This window comes from Gadus morhua, chromosome 4 (genome assembly GCF_902167405.1).
Source record: "Gadus morhua chromosome 4, gadMor3.0, whole genome shotgun sequence".
NCBI lineage: Eukaryota > Metazoa > Chordata > Actinopteri > Gadiformes > Gadidae > Gadus > Gadus morhua.
Window position 1 is genome coordinate 28849457 of NC_044051.1, and position 22223 is coordinate 28871679.

The 22223-nt window shown below is 43.6% G+C and overlaps 2 protein-coding genes across 2 annotated transcripts; one reads left to right on the plus strand and one right to left on the minus strand.

Moving 5' to 3' along the window:
• Positions 1-6013: 6013 nt before the first annotated feature.
• On the plus strand, positions 6014-7050 carry LOC115542170 (uncharacterized). The gene is made up of 2 exons (XM_030354327.1): positions 6014-6194; positions 6316-7050. The coding sequence occupies exons 1-2, from the start codon at positions 6135-6137 to the stop codon at positions 6868-6870; spliced, it is 615 nt and encodes a 204-aa protein (XP_030210187.1). The 5' UTR covers positions 6014-6134; the 3' UTR covers positions 6871-7050.
• LOC115541718 (protein ANTAGONIST OF LIKE HETEROCHROMATIN PROTEIN 1-like) lies at positions 7044-22190 on the minus strand. Its single transcript, XM_030353566.1, has 5 exons — positions 22014-22190; positions 8454-8619; positions 8240-8355; positions 7319-8059; positions 7044-7061 (listed from the first exon to the last, which is right to left on the minus strand). The coding sequence occupies exons 1-5, from the start codon at positions 22161-22163 to the stop codon at positions 7044-7046; spliced, it is 1191 nt and encodes a 396-aa protein (XP_030209426.1). The 5' UTR covers positions 22164-22190.
• Between the last annotated feature and the right edge of the window lie 33 nt (positions 22191-22223).

The window sequence follows — 22223 nt, forward strand, 5'->3', positions numbered from 1 at the left end:
TTGGGGGGTTGGTCAGTCTGTCAACAGTTGCAAATAGGGTTTTTGCATTATTAGTGTTGGTTTTAATGATATTGGAGAAAAATGTTTCTCTAGCATTTTTTAAGTCTAAATTGTAGGCACGGAGGCTCTCTCTATAGATATCATGGTGAATATGAAGTTTTGTTTTACGCCAGATGCGTTCAACCTTCCTGCATTCCTTTTTCTGTGCTGTTACAGAAGCAGCTTTTCTCCAGGGTGCCTTTTGCTTTCCAGAAATCGTTTTAACCTTATAAGGTGCAATGACATCTATGACTTTCAAAATTTTCAAATTAAAGTTTTCTACAAGATCATCAGCAGTACATGGGTTTAGAGGTGGTAGCAAGGAGATGGCCTTTTTAAAAAGTACATTAGAATCTTCATTGATATACCGTTTTTTGATGGTGTTTGATTTTGTCTGTATGTCGGGAATAAAAGATATGTTAAAGAAAACACAAAAGTGGTCAGACAAGGAAGGATCAGTCACAGAGAGATCAGAAACATTGAGGCCCTTTGTGATAACCAGGTCTAGAGTGTGCCCCTTGCAATGAGTAGCCTCTTTCACATGTTGAGACAGTTCAAATGTGTCCAAAATGGTAAAAAGTTTTTTTGCACACTTGTCATTCAAATCATCAGTATGAAAATTGAAGTCACCAGTTATAACTAGACAGTCAAATTCTGTGGAGATGCTAGACAATAATTCTGTGAATTCATCGAAAAAATTTGCAGAATATGTGGGTGGCCTGTAAATAATTAATAGGAGAACTCTGGGGGAGCATTTCAATACAGCACTAAGGTATTCGAACGATGGAAAATCCCCAAATAACATCTGTTTCCCCTGAAATACATTTTTAAATATAGCAGCAACCCCTCCACCTCTTTTTCCAGATCTACATGCATCAAAAAAGTTATAGTCGGGAGGAGCTGTCTCTATCAGAACGGTTGCACTGTTATTTTGTTCCAGCCATGTTTCAGTTAAAAACATAAAATCCAGTTTGGAAGTGTTAATAAAATCATTAACTAAAAATGATTTGTTATTAAGAGACCTCACATTAAGTAGAGCCATCCTGATGGTGCTGTTGATAGGCTTTAAGGTTGTTTTTGGTTTGGAGGCAATAGATATGAGATTTGTGAGGTTAGCAGTGTGTCTAAGTTTCCCTTTGTTTACTCTCTTAGTGGTGACAGCATGAATGCGAAAGTTGCCCTGCTTTGACGTAGGCAACCTTGGGTTCAGCAGATTATGAGAAACTTCCTTTATACTGTGTCTACGGCTGAACCCTTTTTTGTCTCAGTAATACTCAGGACTACTATCGGGGCGGGGGCGGGGCGCCGTCCTCCTGGGTGTTAGCAGTGTTAGCAGCCTGCGGCCATGACGTGGCGATGCTATCATTGACACAGATGCAAGTTTGATGCCAGCATGTTCCAGTTTCTTAAATTCGGCTGGAAAATCGCAAAGGGAGACATCGGAGCTGGAGTTGTTGTTGTGGCTATGGGAGAGATGAGGCTGGAGGTCATCATCGATGGGGGAATGCAGAGGAGGGGGGTGGCCGTTCCTCGCCAAGCCAGCATCAGCGATGGGGGAGGGCACAGTGTTGATGGCGTCGGGCGGGCTGTTGTCTCTCTTCAAGGTCTGTGGGCTGTCTGCTATCTGTGTGTCCGATAGTGGCAGAGTAGTTGTGTGGGGGAGGCTGTAGTCTCGCTTCTTCTCAACCTGTGCTCTGATTGTGGCCTGTGCGTCAGACCATGGCAAGATTGTGGCCTGTGCGTAAAGCGAGAAGAGTAGATTGTCACTCAACAGTTTTGAGCCTAACCTGTTTGGGTGTAGGCCATCTGCTCTGAAAAGATATTTGCGCCCCCAGAATAAGTTGAAATTGTCAATAAAGTCCCTTCCTCTTTCATTGCAGACTCTGGAAAGCCATGTATTCAGTGCAAGTAGACGACTGAATCTGTTTATTCCCCTGTCAACAGTTGGTATGGGTCCACTGATGGAAGACTTGATGTGTATTTTGTCCAGTGTATCCAATAGATCAGTGTAATCCCTCTTCAGAAGTTCTGACTGTTCTCTTTGAATATCATTAAATCCTGCATGCACAACAATCTGTGAGATTTTGGGGTTTTCCAATATGATTTTGGCTAGTTTATGGTTGATATTACTAACCATTCCATATGGGAAGATGCATGTTTTGATCTTCTTACCGGTTATATCCTTGATAGTTGAGTCTCCTATAATCAGAGTGTCTGGTTCATCTGCTTTCTCTGAGATGGGCCCTTGTTGGACGGTGGCAGACACATGCGCAGCCCGCCTCCGTGGCGACTGGTTGTTCCGTTTCTGTCCGCACTGTCCGTCCGGACGCATCTCGGGGCTCAGGGGTGCATCGGTGGCAGGCGCGTTCGTGGACTCTTGAAGTGGCAGGAACCGGTTCTTCAGTGGCAGGGTTGATTTGAGTAACGGGCTAATCCGGCTGATAACTTTAGCTTTGGGTAGCTTAGCATTTGGTGTTGAGTGAACTTGTTGATTTACTTTGGTATGTTGCTTTGGCTTAGCGCCGACTCTGTTCCAGTGAGACGCAGCTGGAACTGTCTCTCTCATGTCCAGCTTCGGGAAGGATACAGTGTAGCTTTGATCATCTTGCTGTATCTGAGTGAGCTCAGCGAACTCACCCATCGGCACTGTATCCTGTGATAGTCCTTTGCATTTTTCTACTGCTGCTAGTCTCGTTTCAATTAAAGCCAATGTCTGTTTCAGTTTGGAGATATCCGAATACAGAGGCATGTTGGCGATAGGAAAGTCCAAGGCTTTTTCTGCGGTCTGATCCGGGAGTAAAAAGTGCCAAAATGTATTGTTGAATCGAGCGATTGAGGACGACGGAAACAAACTATATACTGTTAGGTAAATAAAATAAGATAAAGTAGATCTGAACGATGAATTAAGTAGTTCTTTCCAATGCCCAGCGGAGCTTCGGGAAACATGACCTCTCTCTCCAAAAGATTAGCAGGAACCAGACTAGGCTTTTTATACATACCTGACAAGAATGAGGTCAACAGGGACTGGAGGGAATGATCTATGATGCAAAAAGAAATGTATAGGAAATGAATGTAATTGTTTTAAACTGTACAGTTCATGATACATACAGTGTGTGAAACAGTACATGACTAGGCCTAGGTTTTGTGCAGGTAAAGAAGAAGGGAATGTGTAAATTCATCTTAAATCAAAACTGAAAGGTCCTAGAAAACATTGGGCCAGGTGTGGCACCATATTCTGGCTTTGCTTGACCTTTTATATTGCAATTGCAAATTGCATCTCTAGTTCAGGATTACTATTATTAGCCTATTATAGTGATTGGTGGATTTCTTTAAACTTGACTGACAACAAGTGATGTCAAGATCACTGGTCGATTTTTGTTGCATTTTTTAGAACATGACGGGCCCTATTTTAACGGTCTGAAACGCAAGTGGGAAGCGCAAAGCGCAAGTAGCTTTGTGGGCGGTTCTACGGCGCTATCGCTATTTTACAGGCGGATAAATGGCGCTTGCGCCGCGGCGCAAGTGTCAAAAGGGTTGGTCTGAAGCAGCCTAATTACCCGTAGGTGTGGTTTGGGCGTAACGTGCAACAAACCAATGAGAGTGCCAGCTCCCATCCCCTTTAAGAGCCATGAGCGCATTTGAATCGGACGAGTTGATATTTTGACAGCGCGTCTGCAGTCTCCGATGAGACAGATGCACATGAATTTGCAAATGGCTTAGTTTATTGCCAAATAATATGGCCTAATTCACACATGGAATAAGGGGTTTTCTTCCACAACTTCAGAAATACTGAGTCCTCAAATAAATTTCGGCAAAGAAAACGTATGATAGGCTAGATATGCGGTAACTGTGGTTCTATTCAATGATGTACGCAATACATTATAAACATTGTTTCTTATCAGTATTGTATGCTATCCTAATATGCATGTGTCCCCGCGGTAATAGACATTGCCATTGATTGTATTATGCGTTACGTGTTTAGTTTGCCCAAGTGAAGGAGTTCAAGTACCTCGGGGTCTTGTTCGCGAGTGAGGGAACTATGGAGCGTGAGATTGGCCGGAGAATCGGAGCAGCGGGGGCGGTATTGCGTTCGCTTTACCGCACCGTTGTTATGAAAAGAGAGCTGAGCCGCAAGGCAAAGCTCTCGATCTACCGGTCGATCTTCGTTCCTATCCTCACCTATGGTCATGAGGGTTGGGTGATGACCAAAAGGACGAGATCGCGGGTACAAGCGGCCGAGATGAGTTTTCTCAGAAGGGTGGCTGGCGTCTCCCTTAGGGATAGGGTGAGAAGCTCAGCCATCCGTGAGGAACTCGGATTAGAGCCGCTGCTCCTTTACTTAGAAAGGAGTCAGCTGAGGTGGTTCGGGCATCTGGTAACGATGCCCAGTCCAGTGGGGAGGAGACCTCGGGGAAGACCCAGGACTAGGTGGAGAGATTATATCTCAACACTGGCCTGGGAACGCCTCGGGATCCCCCCGTCAGAGCTGGTCAATGTGGCCCGGGAAAGGGAAGTCTGGGGCCCCCTGCTTGAGCTGCTCCCCCCGCGACCCGACCCCGGATAAGCGGACGAAGATGAGATGATGATGAGAGTGTTTAGTTTGCGTGTGTTTAAACAGAGCACACACGCGCGCCCTCATTCATGCATTCTCACTCGCGGTAAAACAATGTTTTCACGATCAAATAGGCCTACTCATCAATCCTAAAAGTTATGGGCATGTAGGCCTACACAATGTCTGTGTCAAGAAAATATGTGTTTGCTGTACGGTGTTTGCAGATGCATTGATTTAAAAGTACAACTTATTACCGCTGCATCAGTTGTTCTTTCCCAAATAATTTACCAAGAATGTGCGGCTAGGTAGATGAGAGAAGCAAAGTGTATGCGCGAGGTGCACAAGCAATTCGTATGCATCGCATGCGCATGTATGCTTGCGCCCTTAAAATAGCATCTGAACAACGCGCCACTGACTTTAAACCAGGTATTTCCTCGTCAGTAGCGCAATGGTATTCAGAGACGGCAAAATACCGTTTGCGCCAGAACACGCCTCCTCCTTCCGCCGAACCGCCCCTTGGGGCGCATGATCAATCCCTAATTTACCGGCGAGTGACGCTGGTGGGAAAAGAACGCTCTGCGCCAGTTGTAAACTAGCAACGACACATGCGCCAGTGACTAAAGCCTGCCACACACATAAAGATAATCGGGCTGATTTTGCCCCGATTTTCCCCCTTCCGATCACGGACAGACATCGCCCGATTATCTTAAGCTCTTAAGATTATTTTATAAGATTCTCTTGTAGTGTGTGGTGTGTTAAGAGTGAAATTCGGCCGACAATCGGCTCCGAAATCAGTCGGCGCCGATAATCGTAAGTATTAAACATGTTCAATATTTACGATTATTTGCGGAGAACGTTGTGGTGTCAAATCGTCTTGTGTGGGGGGGAAGCCGACAATCGGGAGTCTCCAACGTGACGTAATATTGAATTTAACCAATAAAGAGCGAGCTGACTGAACACGGAATTATAATGAGCTATCTCCATGGCTACGATATCCCTGAATACCACCAATATGGCGAAGACAGTTAAAGTTAGATGGACCTCCGATATGGAGGATAAACTTGTCGAACATTGGCAAACACACGAGTGTTTGTACAATATTTCCTCAAAGTCCTACCACAACAGGAATGACAAGGACAGGAGTTGGCATGAAATTGCCACCGCGATGGACATACCAGGTAAGAAAACAGTCTAGCTCCGGTGACCGTTACATACGTTGTTTTATTATATTATAGTTATTTGTAACAGAAAGTTTTAATTGAAGTAAAGCAGGAAAACCACTATCTACATTCCTTATCAGTTATTATTGTTGTTATTATTATTATTTTTAATTATTATTATTTTATTATCAGTCATGTGATGTGACCAAAAGTGAGAGAGAGGGAAACAGAATGAAAGAACGACTCATATTTCTTGGTGATATTTAATTGCAGTGGAAGAAGTACGTGCGAGGGCAACGTCACTGAGAACGCAGTACTCCAAGCTTCTGAAAAGCAAACCAAGTGGTAGTGGAGATACAGCTTTAACCAGCAAACAGAAGTGGATGCTGAAGTCCTTATTTTTTTTAAAAGCACATGTCGTCCAGCGTGCTACAGAGACCAGTGTAGGTGCTATACTGCTGTAGTTATTACTGTAGTTCCTGATTGTTACTTTATTTTAAATAGTTTCATTAACAGATATAAACAGAATAAATATGAAAATACCATCTCATCCTGTTATTACAGCTTCACATGTCAGTGAAAGACAGCCTGGCTGTGGAGGAGATCCACTCTGAGGCAGAAGAAGGTGCGTCAGAGGTGTCAGAGCTGCCAGAAGATCTGGAGCCAGTTGCCTCTTCTGGAACAACACCACCACATGCCTGTACTCCTGAGCCTCCAAATCTGGCCAAGAAACGCAAAAAAGTCCAGTCACCTGATGAAATCGAAATTCAAAAAGTCACCATCCTCCAGCAAATGTCTAAAGTCATAGCGGAAAATAGAAACAGGCCAGTGCAGACAGACAGCGACACCACTTTTGGTGTACAGGTTGCAGCGGAGCTAAGGAGTATTAACAACCCAATACTAAAAACAAGGGTGAAGCGCCAGATAATGGCAGCTCTATATGAGGCTCAGGAGTCTGAACTCAGCATGTCCTCTCCAACATACACAAGGCCACATCCCTATCACCCACCCTCAACTGGCCAGATCCCCCCTCCACAACTCCCCTCTCCTCTCACATACACAGACACAAATTTTCAGCCATACACCAGCTATCGGAGGATGCTGGATGAAGACCCATAAACTATGTATGATGTTTAATGTATTTCTTTTTGTTGTATTTTAATGATTGTCCTATAGCTTATATTTGTTATTCTCTAATGTTTGTACCTATTGAAAATAAACTACATGTACATTTATAATGCAAAGATACTATATGAGTCCATTTGTGGTGACTACCAAAAAAGAAACTTTGATTAGTTACCTGATGGTGGCTTGAGGAGTAAAATTAGCTATGTGCAAAGTTGATCTCTATTGGGTGATGTTCCCATTTATTGTAACAAAAATAAATAAATAAATAAATAAGGTACTTAAACGAAGCACAAAGCAAATGAATAATAGCTACACCATTTGTATTTTCAAACTAAATCAGTACATAAACAAACAGTTTAAAAAACTCTAAATGTAGTTGTCCTGCCAGGGAACCTTGCCTGCTGGCGTAACAAAGTAACTTTTCATATTGTCTTCTGACTGCTTTGGCAGCCATGGAGCTGTTGCCACATCTTCCAGGTTGAAGAGGGAGCATGGCTCCCAGGCCATCTCCTCGCCAGGTACCCTCCACAAGCCTGTGGTTTTCGTCCTCTGTGTCAGCCAGCCCTGCAGGTGTGTATGGGTCAGACCTCACCTGACGCAAGTAATTGTGGAGACACACAGTAGCAAAAACCATCTTCTGCACCTTGTCAGGGTTAAGCATTATATTAGTGAGGAACACTCTCCACCTGTTAGCCCATATTCCAAACCCATTTTCAACAACTCTGCGTGCACGGGAAAGTCTGTAGTTGAAGACTCTCTGTTGATGTTCCATGTTGCGGAATGGATATGGTTTCATCAAGTCAAGGCGCAGAGGGTAGGCATCATCTCCAACAAACATATAAGGGATTTCCATGTCAGAGCCCGGGAGCAGAGCTGCTGCAGGAAGGTTGAGGAGACCGCTGTCAAGTGCTTGCTTGAAATCAGACTCTGCAAACACTCCTGCATCTGATGCTCTGCCCTGTGCTCCCACACTGATGTAACTGAACCTGTATCTGGCATCGACGACAGCCATCATCTGTACAGAGAATCGTCCTTTGTAATTTCTGAAGGTGCTTCCACTGTGAGCTGGGGGCAATATGTTGATGTGTTTTCCATCTATTGCACCAAGGCAGTGGTTAAATTGCCACTTATGATGGAAGTCTTTGGCGATGTCCAACCACTCCTGTTCTGTAGTGGGTGTCTGAAATAACAAGTTTTGTTTGCATGAGTGCCAAGATATCAACAGTAACTAGTAGTAGCAGTATCATAAAAAAAACGTAACACATTCTCAGTTAGATACAGTGATTGTAATGCACTAGTATAAATATAACAGTTAACGACTACAGATACAACACATACATATATAGATAAACAGGCTTACCTTCAGATATTCATCTTTTAGTGTCTGGTGCAGGGCTTCACATGTTTCGATCACAATCATGGAGATAGTGGACTCACCAACCCTGAACTGGTAACTCAGAGACGCAAACGATTCTCCTAAAGGGAAAGAAAGAAAGACAGAAAATATTATAACATTGACTTTCTTTAAGTAACAGTAAACGTCTACACAACAGCTTCATGTCCAAGTTACAAACCTGTTGCTAAGTATCGGAGTGTTAAAGCCAGTCTCTCCTTGGCAGTGATGGCTAATCTCCATCTGGTGTCTTGCTTGGTGATCATGGGGGCCACTTTATTGAGAATGTACTCAAATTCCTCTGCATTCATTCGAAGCAGGTCCCTGAAACCTGCTCTGTCAGTCATCTGTTAACATAGTACAAACAAACAGCTTACAATTAATAACCATACACAATATATATATATATATATATATATATATATATATATATATATATATACATTTCATAGCAACGCATTGAATGTGGGGACATTACAGGACACAAATAAATGGCTTGCACTTTCCCACCGTGGATACTTCAGCAAGATACGAAGGGCGTAATTATACGCAACCTTATTCTTATTCATCTTATTCCTTTACTATAATTGCACCAGAGGTGTGCTGTATAATGTCTCACACTCTTGATGGCTGTCAGGTTTATTTACGGTTGTAGCGCTAAAAGGCTCGCTAGTAACATAAGCCATCGGTGTTTCATTCTGTCATGTTGCTCCAGAAACTACAGAACGGGCGCTTGCTCAGTTTATTGCCATAACTGTTAATCCACATATGAACGTAAACAGTAACAAAAAGCCGCTTCCACGTATTATGATCTGAAATAGTATGTGAGTCATTCTATAATTAGGGGTACATTTCATATCAACCCAAAAGTGAAAAAATCAGTGTGCCATTTTGATAAATAATCTAGTTGTTTCAATAATATACCCCTTTAATGTGTTTAATATATTAATTGCCAAGCTTAATCTGTAATTATTTTTTGAATATTTAATAGAAAGTAACCATTTGATTCGTTACTTTGTCAACTGTGTTACGGACAAAAACATGTGTCATAGAATACATTAATGAACCACTACACATTTGATAACACATTTGTATGAAAGTTTTTGAGTCTATTCACCAGGGGGTTCGAGGTTGTCTGTCTAACTGATTTGAAAATATGATTATTGAGCTAGATAATGAAGATTCTGTGGGAGGCTACTATCAAATATAACCATTCTTTCAACATTTATCCATATTAGACGAAATTAAGAGGTATACAACATCCTTATGTAAGAGAACCCTCTCTAAAAGTATCCCACATCAAATCTTTTACACCCCAGCCAACATTTACCAGAATTATGACATAAAAACCACATGTAACACAGTTGACGGACCAAGTAACACAGTTGACTGCAGTAACACGGTTGACAGGATAGGAGAAAAAGAGAAACTTTCTGTTGGATAAAACGTTTTATTTTGATGACAAATTTAATTATATTATGTAATTAAGCTGATGAGTTCAATTTCATTTAAATAAACAGACACAAATGAACATAAAATACAAATATTTTAACATTAAAACCATTAATAATATATTAATATAACCATTAAAACATATGTTTCGCTTAAACAAAGCAGACATGAACATTTTACTCCCTTTCTCCCTTCTGTCAATATTAACACACACATGGAACAATAGAAATAAGCTCATTTTAACAATTTAAACAGTTAAAAGTTATTCTCAACAAAAAACTTTCCTTTCCAACTCACCCTGGTATTTCATTTAATCCTTGTGTTTATTCTAATTATTCTTATTTACAAAACTTTGCTTTTGAACTCATCTTACACTGCATTTCATCTTTGTCTTTCTTTTCTTTTCTGTTTTATTTGATTCACATGTCTGAGATCTTGCCCCATGTTTCCTTGTCGATCTCGACATGACGTGAGGTGACCGCAGTTGGAGGAGGAATCATTGTAATGATATTGTTGGGAAAAATAACCTGCTGAGTACATCACATGTACATTATAAATATAGCTAACTCCTACTCTAGCTTAATGAGCACATCACATGGCAGTCACCTTACAATATAGTCAACTTTTAACACATAACACATACATGAGAATATAGTCAGGTCAAGGCCGGAGCCGAAGGCCCCATTTCCCAGGCTGGCAGATGGTGGACACTCAGACAATGCACCAGTCATCCTCAAGAACGGGAGAGCCACATTAATTTATCACAACAGGAGACACTTTGAAGCTCTCCCCCGTTACCTGCCCATACCAAGAGCCTGAGAGCCACATTAAATTATCACACACGAGACAGTTCGGGGGGCACTCCCCGGTTTAATTTACCACACAGGAGACATTTTGAGAGCTCTTCCCCGTTAGGAGGAACCAAGAGATACCCCTGCCCACACCAGGGCCTGAGAAGCCACATTTCGGGGGGCACTCCCCGGTTTAATTTATCACACAGGAGACACGAGGAGCTCTCCCCGTTAGGAGGCATACACAGCAGGGCCTGGGAGCCAAGGCCAAGCAAAAACACACAGAACCACACACACCTCAAACGCACACACCTCATCAGGAGGAAGATACAGTATAAGACTGTATCACACAGAGACTCTTCACCTTCTTCTGAAGCAGACCTTCCACGGAGGCGAAGCTCCGGACGAACCATCAGCGCTGATTAGGGACTTAGACATATTCGACTTCTCACGCTTATGACTCTGTATAACCGTTGCCACTTTACTTAATAAATCCAAGGTCCTCGTGCCGACAGACTTTATTACCTCTCCGTCTCATTTTATCTGGTCCAGTAACTAGACAGACCGTTTTTCCCTTCAATTTGGTGACCCACGACGTGATTTTTTCTAAATTGGACCGCAACTGGGAAACGAGAGACGGAGAGCGGCACGGCCTCGGGACCCCGGAGCACCAGACCGATTCCTGCAGTCTCACCTCGGGCCCAACAAAAGGTAGGCAGAACCTGTTGATAAAATCCAAACTCTGCATAGTTATATAGGAACCACATTAGGAGGTGAGACTGTGAGAGCGGTTCGCTACGGGATATCTCGTGGGGACGAATAGGACTGCATCCCAGCATTTCCCCATAAACCCGATTGACCCTGAACGCGTGACACATCGAATATCGGCTCGTTGTATGGTGAAAGAATACCCTCGAGACCATAGGGCCTATAAGAATCGGTCATAGTGATACAAGACTACCGATGGCCAAAATAATAAATGCCTGGGCCATAGAGTGTGGACCCAGAGGGATGCCTGGGCCGCGGGTGGAACCCAGAGGGAAAGAGAAGGGCCTATAAGAATCGGTCATAGTGATACAAGACTACCGATGGCCAAAATAATAAATGCCTGGGCCATAGAGTGTGGACCCAGAGGGATGCCTGGGCCGCGGGTGGAACCCAGAGGGAAAGAGAAGGGCCTATAAGAATCGGTCATAGTGATACAAGACTACCGATGGCCAAAATAATAAATGCCTGGGCCATAGAGTGTGGACCCAGAGGGATGCCTGGGCCGCGGGTGGAACCCAGAGGGAAAGAGAAGGGCCTATAAGAATCGGTCATAGTGATACAAGACTACCGATGGCCAAAATAATAAATGCCTGGGCCATAGAGTGTGGACCCAGAGGGATGCCTGGGCCGCGGGTGGAACCCAGAGGGAAAGAGAAGGGCCTATAAGAATCGGTCATAGTGATACAAGACTACCGATGGCCAAAATAATAAATGCCTGGGCCATAGAGTGTGGACCCAGAGGGATGCCTGGGCCGCGGGTGGAACCCAGAGGGAAAGAGAAGGGCCTATAAGAATCGGTCATAGTGATACAAGACTACCGATGGCCGAGTAATGGATGCCTGGGCCAAGAGTGGAACCCAGAGGGATGCCTGGGCCGCGGGTGGAACCCAGAGGGAAAGAGAAGAAAAAAAAACTAGGCTCGTTGCATGGTGAAGAAAATACCCTCGAGACCCTAGGGCCTATAAGAATCGGTCATAGTGATACAAGACTACCGATGGCCAAATATTGGATGTGTATTAAATAATTCTATGTGGTGAGAAGGTTGGAGTCCTTTATCAGGGTTAAAGTCCCTTTGCAAAGAGAGACAGCGTGTGTATGCGCGAGTGAAAGAGAGACAGCGTGTGTATGCGCGAGTGAAAGAGAGACAGCGTGTGTATGCGCGAGTGAGAGAGAGACGGAGTGGCTGTGTGTGTGTGTGTGTGTAAGAGGCCCAGAGAGAGAGAAAGAAAGAGAGCGAGCGTATTTGTGGGCCGGCTAAAATATGGAAATAAATCAATTAGTGATAACCCGGCTATGTGTGCAACGCTTGCTTGCTTTGCTATGCTCAACGCTATTTTGCCGTGTCTGATGATTGTGGGTGCGGGACACAGAATGAGAAGTCTGTCGATATGTTTCTGTGTGCGTCTGCGAGAAAGAGGGAATCTGTGAGTGAATCAGTGGGTGTGTATGCGTGATCCGCTCTATCTTTGCCCGTTAAAACGGGTAAATGTAAGAATAGATAGATTGATAATAATGAATAATGTCTCTCTGACGTATTACGTTGCTCTATGGCGTAACCTGCGGAAATAGATAAATTGACAATGATAAATAACCTTTTTTACTGTGTCGCTTCAATTTACTGTTTGAACCGTTAAAACTAGACCTAGATAAGTTGACAAGGATAAATGATATCTCTTTTACTGTGTTTCTTTGAATTACTGCTGGACCTGTCGCATAGATAAACTACGATACTAAACAACATCTCTTTGCCGCGTTGGTTGACGGTTTAGTCTGTTGAAGCAGATTAATCAATAAGGATAGATAACGATTATTGGCTATGAGGAATATCTGGATGTATTGAATAACGTCTCTAGGCCCTGTTGTTTTTTGCTCCCCCCCCCCCCCCCCCCCCCCCCTGTTTTTTCCTCCTTTTTTCTCGATCTCCTCCTCCAAGAGTGACAAGAGTTACCCCCTAGTCTCTCATCCGCTCTCGTGTGTTAGACAGGCCCAGAGTGTAATCCCCTTTCCCATATGTGTAGTCCTCCCATTTGAGGTCCCCGTCCATATTTGAAGTCCTCTACTCCACCTCATGTTGTAGTTCCCCTCCCTAGAATTGTATGGAAGTTAGAACCTGTGAGGGTGTTTTGGTTCGGCCTGACGAGGCCTGTACCAATTTCGGTGGTCAGCTTCGTAGTTTTGTGTATATAGAAATTTGGAAAGGGGGAGCAGTATTAAGTTATATATAATAAAGTGAAAAGTTATTTGTGAATGAAGGGACAGAAGGGTCTTTTTGAGTGTGAGAGATAGTTATTAGGCCGTTGTTCCATGATGGAGAGTTCAGGATGTTGCATTCCAGGCTTATCTTTTAACAGTCCTAGGTGCTGCTGGACCCTAAGGGGAGTGAGGAAGAATAAGAGAGAGAACACATTTCACCCCCATTTGTCGACCTACACCATTAAGGCAGTACAGAGAGACACACTAACACACAGTACAGAGAAAGGAAATAGAGAGTGTGTTCAACTGAAAGCGTGTGGTGGCCATACGCCATAAAATACCACATATCCAAGGAATACAGGTAGAGCTCTGTTGAGTTTTCAGGCTTTGATAAATTTGTAGTTCCCCGTCTGCCATGTTTGAAGTTCTTTGTAGTCTCTGTCCATAGGTTTCACCTGAACAACCCCTCTGCTGGCCGAGAAAAGGAACTACCACTGGTTTCTCCCACACCCAGCCCCCGGGGCACGCTCGCTTCAAGGCGTTATGGCCGCACCCAAAATGGGAAGGAGACACGCAGAGAGAGAGAGAAGCCACATTCCACCCTTATCTGTTGTCTTGCACCAAACAGCACCCCGTACTGAGGAGGGAGAGAGAGCGTGTTCTCCTGAAGGAGGGAGAGAGTCACAGGGAGACACGCAGTGGATATTCACATTATGGCTAATTTGTTTTTTCTTTAAGTTTAGTTTTTATTTTGTTTTTTGTCTTCCTAGGACAACAGTAATGATAATCTAATGCAATTGGACTAAAGAAGGTGTTGCTATTAACTAAGTGATTATTATTATTTTCACACAGGAAAGAATAATTGAATAAATATGGATATGATAAAGATGAGGATAATAATTAAAAACATATACATAAAGTAAAAACGTAATCTTGATAAACTGTACAAATAGGACTACACCAATTAAAATATAGGGTAAATCCCTTTGGTCAAGGATGACGGGGATTAGCTCTACATCTGCTGGGAAGGGGTCCCACATGCTATGTTGTCAATTTGGATTCGGAAGTAGTGGGTTTACCTTTCAAATGCCACTACTGCTGCTGCAACACTTTAATAATTTTAACTCTGATAAATGACTTTTTGTTTTATAGTTTCCCTGAGGTGTATCTTTCACGCACACACACGCTGCATAGGGCAGAAGCGGCTGAAGACTCTGTCTCCATCCCTCCACCTTGCGATCTATACCACCATATAGGTGGGGATTGATCGTATCCCAGGTACGGCATCCTGCAGCGAGCCAGTATGGAAGGCTGGTTAGCCAACGACGGGTAAGATCCCACCTTGACACCCGGGACGACCTAAGGCAGGCACAGTCACGATTACTTGGCAGAGTCGCTGTGGGCACTGGCTCACTTGATCATGAAGTGACGAGCTGCAACAATCATGGGAAGTGCCGGGTGGGGTGTAGGGTGGAGGAGGAACAGGAGTCAGATATGTCAGCTCTTGCAGCAGAGGTGGTCTTGGAACGGGGCATGTCGCGTTTTATTTTATTTTATTTTACCTTTGTGGTATAGAAGGCCACTAACGCATGTACGTTTTAGTTCGGTTTAGTGCATGACTTTGGAACAGCGTGGTTTCAGGCGGCTGATGGTAAACCCACCCATATTGGGCTTTGGTTTTGGACACACTGGTTCGATTTCCCTTCCCAAAAGATTGGCTTTAATTTGCTGATGGTTAAGGTTAGACGTTTCGACGTTGGTTGCACCAACGGCGTTCTTAGATTTGCTTATCATTTAATGCGCATGGTGTTGACCATTGCGCAAGGGGTGAGGTATTGAGGAGAATTAAAAAAATAATAATAATAATAATAATAATTAGAAAACAAGGTTTTTCTTCACCATACTTGCAAACAATGATTGACATCCGGCTAAATGAGTGTGAAATACAGTGTTCAACAGATGGGTAGAAGCAGTCCCATCAAAAGACCAAAGTGCGACTACAGTAATCCAGTTTCTGACTGGAGAAGTCAAGACACGGTTTGGAATTCCGTCAGAAATAAGCTCAGACAAAACGTTTATTCAGAGAACACTCAAACATGTGATTCAACATTTGCATGTCAAATAAAGACTAGATTACGCCCCAATCCTCAACCACAAGGTATGGTGGAGAGAGGAATGGGACGCTTAAGACAAAGATTAACAAAATTAAATTAGAGTACTAAATTAAAGGACTAATGCACTACGACTGACACTATTGAATTATCGCATGAAAACTAACAGAACGACACATCTAACCCCGCATGAAATGCTTAAGGGTCGACCCATGCCTTCACTTAACATTCGAGGGTGCCAAAAGGGACTTCCATTAGAGTAATTAGAAATAGGATTAAGGAAAATATGTTTGAACATCTAACTGTTGTACATAAGTTTGTAATTCCAGCAAGAGAAACACAAAGTTCCAGGGCCAGAGGAGGAGCCAGATGCAGACACGCCCGGAGCCGACCAACTACCCAAGGATGATGCAATCAGATTTCGCACCGGATGGGTCGGTGGCCAGGGTGCTGGCAGGGTTACAGTCCCTCAGATTAGAGTTGGCAGAGAGCTCCGGCATTAATGACCCCTTCACAGAATGGATGGAGAGCCCAATGAGCGATGGGTGCTACAGGTGCAGCAGGTGCCATCCAAGCTTACCTGGGGATCGAGTATACACCGGAGAGTTTGGACGAGGGACCACCAGAGGGGCCCGACCTGATCTGGCTGGAGAACATGGAACAGACCCCTGCCCCACTGTCCAAGGGCCCCCCACGCAATGCAGCGCACCAATACATGAAGATCATCCGGCCCCGGCGTCCTGTTTCCACCACCGTATGCTGAAACCCCACCACCACACCCCCCCCCCCCCCCCCGCCTGTGACGTGCTAGTAACCTCTCCAGGTGGGCTGCCCCATTCCCGTCCCCGCCACGGCACCACCCCCCTCCCACCTGATGCACCCACGTCGACCGGACCAGGGATCTGCGTTCCGGTACCAGGGGCTGCGGCCCGGTCCCTTAAGGCTTGAGGGCGCCCCTGGCTGTATTCGCTTCTGTATGCTTCGCTGTTTTTAGCCGCTCCCATATCTATGCCCGCGTCTACGCAACCGACGCCGGGAACGTAAATGTTGTTGTTTATATCGCTGTCCCACTAGATGGAGCTCGGGGATACACACGGGCGAGATTCCAGGGGCCTTGATTGCCCGTTTATCAGATGAGGTCCTGAGCGCAGTTGAATAAAAGGGTCTAATGCTCAGGTGGCGCCTTGCGTCCACCTGCCCGTGATGACGCTCAGGACTATTCCGTGGTTTCAGTTGTTCCCGTGCCCCGAGCCTACCCTGGATACCCCATGCGTGTGATTGCTTATTGTTACACGACCAGTCAACTCCTCCTCACATCCTTAGTGTGTGGTCATCTAGGGATGGGTTGAGGGGGATTGCCATTCGTTGTGTACCTCATATCTTTCTGATATTATTATTATTGTGTAGGGACACGTTTCATGGTTACATTTCTTTCCTGTGATTGTTGCATTTTTGTTTATATCGTTATTGTTTACGGTTGGTTTTGTTATGTGGCCAGCATTGTTGTTGGTTGTTGTTTTTGGTATTTGTTTTTGTATTATTGTATGTTTGTGGTATGTTTTGTGTATTATCTGCTGCTAGTATTGTTGGTATTGTCTGCTCGCGATGTAAGGCCGGGGTGGATGCCACCCCCTAGGTGGGGTGTGTATGGCATGCCCATGTCTGACGCATGGGTGGCGTTTCTCCCACGTGGTTCCCCATACACCCGGTCCAGCGAGTTGTTTTAGTCCCATGTTCATGGTTGTTTGTTTTTATGATCATTTTGCCTTCTTTCTGTTATTTCTAATATTGTTATAATGGTAGTCCCGCGCTGGAGTCCTATCCCTCGTACCCCTAATGAGTAAAAGTCGTCTTGCGACGACTTGAGGGGGATATGTTGGGAAAAATAACCTGCTGAGTACATCACATGTACATTATAAATATAGCTAACTCCTACTCTAGCTTAATGAGCACATCACATGGCAGTCACCTTACAATATAGTCAACTTTTAACACATAACACATACATGAGAATATAGTCAGGTCAAGGCCGGAGCCGAAGGCCCCATTTCCCAGGCTGGCAGATGGTGGACACTCAGACAATGCACCAGTCATCCTCAAGAACGGGAGAGCCACATTAATTTATCACAACAGGAGACACTTTGAAGCTCTCCCCCGTTACCTGCCCATACCAAGAGCCTGAGAGCCACATTAAATTATCACACACGAGACAGTTCGGGGGGCACTCCCCGGTTTAATTTACCACACAGGAGACATTTTGAGAGCTCTTCCCCGTTAGGAGGAACCAAGAGATACCCCTGCCCACACCAGGGCCTGAGAAGCCACATTTCGGGGGGCACTCCCAGGTTTAATTTATCACACAGGAGACACGAGGAGCTCTCCCCGTTAGGAGGCATACACAGCAGGGCCTGGGAGCCAAGGCCAAGCAAAAACACACAGAACCACACACACCTCAAACGCACACACCTCATCAGGAGGAAGATACAGTATAAGACTGTATCACACAGAGACTCTTCACCTTCTTCTGAAGCAGACCTTCCACGGAGGCGAAGCTCCGGACGAACCATCAGCGCTGATTAGGGACTTAGACATATTCGATTTCTCACGCTTATGACTCTGTATAACCGTTGCCACTTTACTTAATAAATCCAAGGTCCTCGTGCCGACAGACTTTATTACCTCTCCGTCTCATTTTATCTGGTCCAGTAACTAGACAGACCGTTTTTCCCTTCAATATCCGAATGCAAATACCACAAGACATCTTCTCTGGCTGGCCAGAAGAAGCGGTTTACGCCTACCCTATGCATACATTTCACCTCCACGTGTGTTTCAGAAATCTCTTGGATTATTCCAGGATAGATCTCATGGTCGTAGTTTAGGCAACACCACTTGCCAATCTTATCTGCGTCTTGCCAAGCAAACTCTGGCTGTTTCTGGGTGTTTGTATGCTCCTGTGTGGGTGTCGTTGCCTCAAAGGCAAATGTTTTGGTGGGATGACATTGACAATCCAGGGTCTGTCTTGCTGAGCAAATGCAGCTCACATCTCGATAGGTAATTTTTCTCTCTCCTACCGTTACCACTTGGTGAATTTGCATAGTTGAAGGCACCACTGGAAGACCCTCTGGCATGTTCTTGACAGCTTCAGCGACATTGTCCTCACTTATATAGAACAGCTTAATCGCTAACTTTGCATCCACAAGTGCATTGAAGAACAGCTCAGCATTTGGGATGTCTTTTCCATGGCTGACAAGCCTGTCAGCTGTCCTTTTGAGGAGGCCTCCAACTCCATCTGGAGCACCCTTGCCGTGGCTCGCCTCAAAGAAGTTCCAGGTTCCTGATTGGAACCCACACTGGTGCAGCTTTGTACAAAATAGATAGAAATTGCCCTTCTGCCTATACTGTGTACACGGCCCATCACTGAAGAAATGCACCGTGTTGACATTAGGGTACGACGCCTTGACCAGGTCCAGTATTGGTGACATGTGAGTCCATATGGCTGCAGGACCTTTCTCTTTTGATGAGGTGATTGTGGCAAAGCAAACATGCTCTTCTCTCCACCAACATGTAGCACTCCAGTGTGGAGTGTTGCCTGCTGCTGGTTTGAGGCAAAGTGCACTGCTTGGATCTCAGAAGAATACTTGCAAACATAATTTTCCGAAAAATCCACATGAATTAAACATTCCTGATGTGTCATGCTCTTCTTAAGTTCTCTGTGGAAGCTGAATTGACTTTTAATGTTGAACAAGTGTCTTTTGAAGTGAGTTAGTTGTTTTTTGAAGAGCTCCAGCAGGTTCTGCAACGTCATCTCCATCCTCTTTTTGACAGTCATTCTGAGTGACACTTTTTCCTTTACTCCTTCTTTGTTCTTTTTCTCCCTAAGAACTGCCTCCGTCATCCACTGTGTGCAATACACAGTTGATTCCAAATCCCTCTCACTAGCAATTGGAAATTCTCTATCTTTGCAGTTAGGACATGCATTGTACATGCAGTCCTTTGATTTTGAGTCGCAACAAATTGACTCTGCCATTTCCTCCAAGTCAGTGCTCCCAATGACTCTGAGAAAATGCAGCTTCTCTACCAGAAAACCGAGATTTTCATGCAACTTGCAAAGGCAGGTCTCTAGGTCTGCAATCGATGGCTGGACCACCCAGAAGGGCCGCATACGGCAAAACAAGGAATAGGAGATCCTGCTGTCAGGGCTCTCAAGGAGGAATCTTCTATGTAGGTTCCTCATTGTATCGTTTAAGAACCTTTTCTGTTTCTTTATCTTCCTTCTTGTTACAGTTTGGGATTTTCCAGCTGTGAGGCGACTGTTTTCATCTGTGGTGAAGAAGGACAGAACTTTGTTACGTAGTCTGTAGCATAAAGATCTGTACTTGAACTTGTGGGAGATGGAAATCTCACTGTTGTTCAGCCGTTTTCTCGATATCGCTAGAGTTTCCTGAACTCTTTTTTTTAACTTGTATTTTTTTAATATCCTTCCTGTCACAAGGTTTGCGATTACCTGCCTAGTTTTTTTGTGTTTGGTAGAAGCATACTTTTTGCTGATGTTGTCCACTAGGGCATGGTGGAAAACTAAAGTTTTGTGCACCTCTCGAGACACAGGAACCCTTCGTAAGAGGCGGCGGGTTTTTGATCTGGGTGACTCTGAATTTTGGTGTAGTCTTGTTAGTCTTTTCCTGTATTTTTCAGTTTTTCTTTTCTGTTTATTGAGTGATTCCTTAAGAGCCTGGATTTCTCTGTATAAGTTTGACTCCCTTCTCTTGACTTTCTTCCTTCCAGCACTTCTCTGTCTAAAATGATAAACAAAGCATTAGTTTATAGATCATGAGTTCTAAACTTCATATGCATCGAACAGAAAAACGATGACAAGCCGCTACTCTAGTTTTTTCAACATCATTTCATAATTTATTGATAAACCTATTTTCTATAAAAAAAATCTCTACCTTGACATCTGAGGCTGTGGATTAACTTCAGGACTCTGGGGTGGAGTCAACTGGCTCTCTATCACTTTCTTTCTCTCGCTAGTCTGACGTTGGGCTTTTCTCCAATATGCTCGTTTCCTTCTCTTCTCCCTCTCGCTTAAATCTTTCACTGCCTTCACCTTTCCTGGCTGCTTGTTCTCTTGCCATGTCTCCCTGTGCTTCTGTAAATATGCAGCCCTTTTCTCAGGATCAGCATTACGCCGGGCCCTGTACTGGCGCTGCTTCTCAGCAGCAGATAAGCGACTCATCTTCCTAAAACAGTTAGTTAATACTTAGTTAACACTATTAATGGTTAGTTAATCTACCAGTTATTCAGTATGTATTCATTATTAAAAAACAAAACACTATAAGCATAAACTATCACAATGAAACATGGCAACATTGTCAACCGTGTTACTCCCTGTCAACTGTGTTACACTTGATGGGTAACACAGTTGACAGGTAACACGGTTGACATTTCGGCCATTTTGGGGCCTTGTGCTAACTGGCAACCTTGAACCTGTCACCATATGACCTTGATCAACTCGTGTTTTTATACACTTTCAGTTAATATTAGTAAAAAATAATGTGCAATGCAAGTGAACAAGAAAATGTTGATAACACAGTTGACAAGCCATTAACCCACTCAATGTAAAACCCAAATTATTGATGAAATATTGAAGAGGAGAAGGAAAAACTGTTTTCAAATTTACCACCACTGCAGGAAATGACATCACGTGGTGTTGGACATGTGACTTGTGAATTCAACCACTGCTGAATTATAGGGGTTTTGTCAGTGGGTAACACGGTTGACGGAAATTTCTCGGACACGCATAAAGTGGATAATTTAATGTTTATTAATAATTAGAATTGTTTTTCAAACACCTTCATCATATTATAATGATTATTTCCAACAAATAATGATGAAAATAATTCTCAAAAACGCATAGTTTATTGTTTTTTCTTAAAGCAACACCTGACATTCAGCAGTTAGGACAGCACAAAAACAGCGACTTCTAGTATAGAATATGCATTTTCTGAAAAAAATAATATGGAACTGGTTGAAATTTTTAAGTGAAATGAAAAATAACTCTGCCCCAATATAAAATATATTATTGATTAGTATTATTAAAGGAAAATATTTTGTACAATTTATAAATACAACCCATGGACATGACATGTACCCCTAATTATAGAATGACTCATGTATGTAAAAGTGATTTGTGATTTGTAAACAAACGAAATTAATGAATGTAACGGTCGGCGTTCCCCCCATGACGACTACACAAAATCCTATTATTATTATTATTATTATTACAATAATTTTACTTTTGTGTAGACAAATTGTGCTGCATATACATGGATCTATAATACATCCATGTGTCTAGTGTTTTGCTTGTCTGTCTGTCTTTTAATAACCGTCTGTATATCAATTAGGACCTTACATTTGAAAGTTACTCACCTCCAGCTCACGCAGTAGCATATAAAGTCCATGGTCACGCCGTCTCCAAGATTTTCTCCAAAGTCTCTTCTTTCTTTTGCTTTGGGATTTTTCAGTTAGGATTAATCCCAAAACCACCATCATGCAGTCGGTATCCAGCTGGTCCTCCATGAGTTTACACCGGTTTACACTCGCTCTTCTTCACTTCTTCTTGTAGTTAGTTCAATGACT

Coding starts and splice junctions, on each gene's coding strand:
- LOC115542170 (XM_030354327.1), top strand. CDS start 6,135: ATGCTGAAGTCCTTATTTTTTTTAAAAGCACATGTCGTCCAGCGTGCT. Junction 6,195..6,315: donor AGCGTGCTACAGAGACCAGT/GTAGGTGCTATA, acceptor CTGTTATTACAG/CTTCACATGTCAGTGAAAGA.
- LOC115541718 (XM_030353566.1), bottom strand. CDS start 22,163: ATGGAGGACCAGCTGGATACCGACTGCATGATGGTGGTTTTGGGATTA. Junction 8,356..8,453: donor ACTCCGATACTTAGCAACAG/GTTTGTAACTTG, acceptor CTTTCCCTTTAG/GAGAATCGTTTGCGTCTCTG. Junction 8,060..8,239: donor TAAAAGATGAATATCTGAAG/GTAAGCCTGTTT, acceptor TTGTTATTTCAG/ACACCCACTACAGAACAGGA.